Below are 5,903 nucleotides of genomic sequence, written 5' to 3' on the forward strand. Positions count from 1 at the left end.
CCAGAGTAGTCTGCCATTGGCCTTGTGCCTCTGACTGAGGACACCAGCAGCTCAAGAACACACCCGTCCCAGAAGAGGGGCTTCCATTGGGAGGCACATCCCAGAACTGACTCTCTGGGAGGACCTTGAGCTCCTGTGTGATGCAGAGCATGGAGATGGGGAGGGGCCTCCCCCCGGGGGGGTGTCAGTGCTCTCTGGTGGGGGCAGGAGGGGACCCTTTGTTTCTGAGCGCTCTCCTCTGCTTTCTGCCAGGCATCACCAACGTGCTGTACCTGTTCTGCGCCGCGCTGACCGAGCACAAGATCCTGTTTCTGTCCAGCAGTTACCAGCGGCTGACGGACGCCTGCCGGGCCCTGCTCGCACTCATGTTCCCCCTCAAGTACAGGTGAGGGCACCAGAGCACCCTGAGCCCTCCACAGCCACCAAGAGCTGCTGACTGGCTGTAGCCCCAGCATCATGGAATGACCACAGCCTGGTTTGGGTTGAAGGGACCTTAAAGCTCCTCCAGCTCCAACCCCCTGCCCCGGGCAGGGACACCTTCCACTAGAGCAGGTTGCTCCAAGCCCCTGTGTCCAACCTGGCCTTGAACACTGCCAGGGCTGGGGCAGCCACAGCTTCTCTGGGCACCCTGTGCCAGCGCCTCAGCACCCTCACAGGGAAGAGCTTCTGCCTCAGAGCTCATCTCAATCTCCCCTCTGGCAGGTTCAAGCCATTCCCCTTGTCCCCTCCCTACATCCCTTGTCCAAAGCCCCTCTCCAGGTCTCCTGGAGCCCCTTTAGGCCCTGGAGCTGCTCTAAGGTGTCCCCTTCAGGAGCCTTCTCCAGGCTGACCCAGCCCAGCTCTCAGCCTGCTGGCAGTCCTTCTCTCAGACAGGACGTGTCCTACAGCCTCACAACGTTCCTGAAGGCTCATGGACACTGACCATGATCATTGTCTGGCCCTGGAGTTACACTCTTAGTCCAACCAAGGGAAAGGTTTCCAGCAGAGCAGTTGAAGTTCTAAAGGAAGCTTTCTTTGGGATACAAGCAGCCTTTTTGCAGGTGGGGGTACTGCAGCCCAGCATGGATACAGCACAAAAGGAGCTGCAGCACAATGGCCCATCTATCCGAGCTGTCCTACCTGGGGGACATGCAGACAGCCCCGATGGTGGCCAGCCTATGGTCTGGTGTCCCCTCCCTGGGGCCAACAGCAGCCCCAGCTCCTCAGGGCTGGTGAGTGGGTGCCAGCATCCACAGGAGCCACCACAGTGGCTTGGCTACCACCTAACAAGAGCCCTGTATGTGCCTGGCCCCGTCTAGGGCCGGCAGAGGTTGCACCAGGGCTTTCTGGAAGCTCCCCAGTGTCCTGGTTCAGTGTCACACGCAGGGCTGGGATGGAGGGCTGCCAGTGGAAGTGGTGCACTGGGTCTCTGTGCTCTGTAATGCAACTGGGAGAAGGGGAATGGGATGGATTCTGGAGAGATAAGCTCCATGGTGTGATCATGCTCTGCTGGACCACATTCCATAGCCTGGTGGGCTGCATCCCTCTGTCAGGGATTTCTATGGCCTGAAACAGCACATGGCAGCAGCTCCTGGAGCTACAGACACTGCTGGTGATGCCTCGGTCCCTGCTTCCAGTGCTAGAGCCCCAGGCTTGCCATAGAGGCAGGGGTGGAAGGTTCACGCCTCTTCACTGCTGTGGACACTGGAATTACACTGCTCTGCACGTCAGAGGTGTCAGGGAAGGAGCTGTCAGCACAGCCAAGGCCTGTGAGCATTCATCTACCTGCCCCTTCGCCAGCAGGGCCTAAACCACAGTTATTTACCCACTGTTTGGGCCATGGAGCTGCTGCGAGGACTGGAGCAGCTCTGCTATGGAGGTGCTCAGGGCCAGACCAAGGGGAATGGCTTTAACCTGCCAGAGGGTAGGTTGAGATGAGCTCTTGGGCAGAAGCTCTTCCCTGTGAGGGTGCTGAGGCGCTGGCACAGGGTGCCCAGAGAAGCTGTGGCTGCCCCAGCCCTGGCAGTGTTCAAGGCCAGGTTGGACACAGGGGCTTGGAGCAACCTGCTCTAGTGGAAGGTGTCCCTGCCCGGGGCAGGGGTTGGAGCTGGAGGAGCTGTAAGGTTGCTTCCAGCCCAAACCAGGCTGGGGTTCTATGTCTGAGGGTGCTGGGGGAAGACCTGCCAACAGCTGCACCTCCAGAGGTGGGCTCAGCAGTGCTGAGGACAGGTTCAGAGCAGGGTTTCACTGGCTGCAGAGATGTTCTTTCGGTTACAGCTTCACGTATGTGCCCATCCTGCCCGCGCAGCTCCTGGAGGTGCTGAGCACACCAACACCCTTCATTATTGGCGTGCACTCCATCTTCCAGTCGGAGACGCAGGAACTGGTGAGACATCGGGACCCCTGTTCTCTGCACCGGGATCAGGATTGGGAGGGAGGAGCAGGGGTCGAGCTCCAGCTCTCTCAGCCAGCAGCAGCCGCTGTCCTTAGGCTGAGCCTGCTCAGGCCTGGCTTGCTGAGCCAGCCCGGGCTGTGCTCCAGCCGTGCCGTGCCAGCCGAACTGGGCTGGCTGTGCCAAGCTTGGGATCAGCCAGGGAAGTGCTTTTGGAGCTGAGCACTGCTCCGAGAGGCCGTGCTGGCACTTGAGGCTGCAGAAGCTGAGTGAAATCTAAGCGTAATGGGGCTGATCCCAACTGCAACAGCTTCTCTGCAGCCTCTGAACAACCCCCATCGTGCTGCTGTGGTCAAGCAGGGCCAGGGGCTGATAGAAGGTACCAAGCCACAGTCTGGTGTGTGCTGAGCAGAGCTGTGTCCCCCCTGCCATGTTTTCCTCCCCTGTCACTGGAGGGTGATGGGATCCCTTTGTAGGTTATGCATTGGCAAATGCTTGGGTTTGGTGACAGTGGATAAAGAACGTAACTACTGGAGGCTTAGAGTGCCCACAGGAGATGGAGAGGGGACACACACCATTCCCAAGCCCCAGTCCTGAGCTGGGCTCCCCCCGGTAGCTCCCTGTGGCCCACGGGAGGTGGTGGGGAGGATGCAGCAGAGCCTGGCCTTGTCTCATGCCTTGTCCTGCCTCTTCCAGCTGGATGTTGTCATTGCAGACCTGGATGGTGGGACAGTGAATGTCCCTGAGTGTGTGCACATCTCCCTGCTCCCTGAGCCCCTGCTCCAGCAGACCCGGGAAGCCCTCTCCATGGTGAGTATGTCCCTTTGTCCTGTCAGTGGGGTGCCAGCACCTTGGGAATGACAAGTCTTTCCAGGGGGAGCTGGGAATGGAGCAGCAGGGAGAGCAGAAGTCTGTACCTCTGTGTCCCACTGGCCATCTCACAGGAGACCTGTCCCTCTGCTGACGGCTGCTGGTGCGTGGCAGTGCTGGAGGGGGGTTCTGCTGCCAAAGGTTTCTGGGAATGGGGTGCTGGCTCCCAGCCCGTGTATGGGAGGAAGCAGCTGCAGCCCTGGAGCTTTCCTGCTGCTGCTGTGTTCCCAGGGCCCTGTGGCCAGTGGAGCGTGCCCAGGGCAGCTGCACCACACACGTGCTGCATCCGCAGCTCCTGCTGCTCCGCCGCAGCCCCAGCCCTCCAGTGACCATCGCAGAGCTGGAGAGGTGCCCCCTTCCCACTGCCCTCCAAAGCAGAGCACCAGTGTTGCTGCTGTCTGCTGGTTCCAGCCCTGTTCATTTCCACACCCTCAGACCTGTGCTTTGGGTGCTGTTGGGTCCCTGTGGAATCACAGAACCCCAGACTGGTTTGTGTTGGAAGGGACCTTGAAGCTCCTCCAGCTCCAACCCCTGCCCCAGGCAGGGACACCTTCCACTAGAGCAGGTTGCTCCAAGTCCCTGTGTCCAACCTGGCCTTGAACACTGCCAGGGATGGGGCAGCCACAGCTTCTCTGGGCACCCTGTGCCAGCGCCTCAGCACCCTCACAGGGAAGAGCTTGTGCCCAAGAGCTCATCTCAATCTCCCCTCTGGCAGGTTAAAGCCATTCCCCTTGTCCTGTCCCTCCAGGCCCTTGTCCAAAGCCCCTCTTCAGGTTTCTTGTAGCCATTTTAGGCACTGGAAGACTGGTAGAAGGTCTCCCCAACGCTGCTTTGCTTTTTCCAGCTGTGAAGGTAAAGGTCCCTGAGGGTGATTTGTGCCTTGTCTGTGCAGGTCCTGGACCCAGAGCTGGAGGTGGCAGATCTCGCATTCCCCCCTTCAACAATTTCTGTCTCTTCTCTCAAAATGCAGGTGAGTGGAGCTGGGAGGGGGGCACCCTCCTGTGACAGTTCCCTTCCTGAGGGACACCCTGTTTCTAGGCAGGGAGAGGGCAGGCGGGATTTCAGCATGTCTCCATCTCAGTGCTGCTGAGGTTAAGAGGCAGAGAGAGCACAGGACTGCAGGGCACTGAGACCACAGCCCCGAGCCTTGGCCTGGAACCAGTCGTGCCATTTTGGTAACTGCTGGGTTTACTGAAGGAGGACACCAAACACTTGGGCTCTCCAGAAAACCCTGGGTCTGTGAGAGCTGCCTTGTCCTCTGTGTGCAGCACTGGGCGGGGGCTGTGAAGGGGACACAGAACCATGGAACCCCTGCCTGGTTTGGGTTGAAGGGACCTTAAAGCTCCTCCAGCTCCAACCCCTGCCGTGGGCAGGGACACCTTCCACTAGAGCAGGTTGCTCCAAGCCCCTGTGTCCGACCTGGCCTTGAACACTGCCAGGGCTGGGGCAGCCACAGCTTCTCTGGGCACCCTGTGCCAGCGCCTCAGCACCCTCACAGGGAAGAGCTTGTGCCCAAGAGCTCATCTCAATCTCCCCTCCATCGGGTTAAAGCCATTCCCCTTGGCCTGTCCCTGCATCAATTGTCCAAAGCTCCTCTCCAGGTTTCCTGGAGCCCCTTTAGGCACTGGAGCTGCTCTGAGGTGTCCCCTTGAGGAGCCTTCTCTTCTCCAGCTGCCCCAGCCCAGCTCTCTCAGCCTGGCTCCAGAGCAGGGAGTCATAGAGCAGTGAACCCATCCTGCTCGGTCCCTTTTTCCTTGTTATTTGCTGAGCTTCCTGCCCTGCTCTGCAGACACTGACCCTGACACGAGGTTTGATCCCTTCACCTCTGTGCTGCTGTAAGCTCCTACCCCCATGAGCTGGATCACCTGCACCCTCAGCCTGACCACGCTGTGACCGTGCTGTGACCACTCTGTCCTTCCCTGTTCACAGGACAAGGAGATCCGTGCTGTTTTCCTCCGCCTCTTTGCGCAGCTGCTGCAGGGCTACCGCTGGTGCCTGCACATCATCCGCATCCATCCCGAGCCCGTCATCAGGTTCCATAAGGTGAGCACCGGCACAGCGGGTGCTCCAGCTGGATCCGGGCTGAGCCAGGGGCAGCTCCTCGACCTGGGAGCCTTGGGGTGGGGAAGGGAGGAAAGCTTTGGGGCCTGGCTGGTGAGGGAGGGCAGGGGGCCTGGTTTGGAGGTAACAGCTCCATCTGCTCTACTGTTCCCTGTCATAGAACCATGGAATTATGGAATGGTTTGTGTTGGAAGGGACCTTAAAGCTCCTCCAGCTCCAACCCCTGCCCCGGGCAGGGACACCTTCCACTAGAGCAGGTTGCTCCAAGTCCCTGTGTCCAACCTGTCCACAGAATTATTGTTCCAAACTGTCCTCTAGAATAACATTTTTCCAGGTAAATTGGGTAGGAGTCTGGGATGAGGTTTGCACAAGTACAGCTCTATACAGAAACAGTGTTGTGTTTGCAGCAGTGACCTCTCCTCTGCATCAGTCCCAGCTCCACCTGCATCCCTTGTTTGTCCTTGGCCATCCCAAGGTCTTGAGGATCAGGTGATGCTTCCTGGTTTATACCCATGTGTGGTCAGTGCACTGCAGCCAGCATCCCGAGTGCCTTAGAGCCTCATGGAATGTGTCCCTCACATCCTGGCTGAGGATTTTCCCT

The 5,903-nt window shown here is 59.1% G+C and overlaps 1 protein-coding gene across 1 annotated transcript in view; it reads left to right on the forward strand.

Moving 5' to 3' along the window:
• Positions 1 to 5,903, forward strand: part of SBF1 (SET binding factor 1) — a gene marked incomplete at both ends in the record, with an annotated part of 28,334 nt that overhangs the window by 9,300 nt on the left and 13,131 nt on the right. The window contains 5 exons of the mRNA XM_010024080.1: positions 253 to 385; positions 2,257 to 2,365; positions 3,068 to 3,181; positions 4,134 to 4,211; positions 5,171 to 5,284. Of these exons, the coding sequence (XP_010022382.1) occupies positions 253 to 385; positions 2,257 to 2,365; positions 3,068 to 3,181; positions 4,134 to 4,211; positions 5,171 to 5,284 (548 nt within the window). The remainder of the gene's footprint in view (positions 1 to 252; positions 386 to 2,256; positions 2,366 to 3,067; positions 3,182 to 4,133; positions 4,212 to 5,170; positions 5,285 to 5,903) is intronic.

This window comes from Nestor notabilis, unplaced genomic scaffold (assembly GCF_000696875.1).
Source record: "Nestor notabilis isolate BGI_N333 unplaced genomic scaffold, ASM69687v1 scaffold10431, whole genome shotgun sequence".
NCBI classification, from domain to species: Eukaryota; Metazoa; Chordata; class Aves; order Psittaciformes; family Psittacidae; genus Nestor; species Nestor notabilis.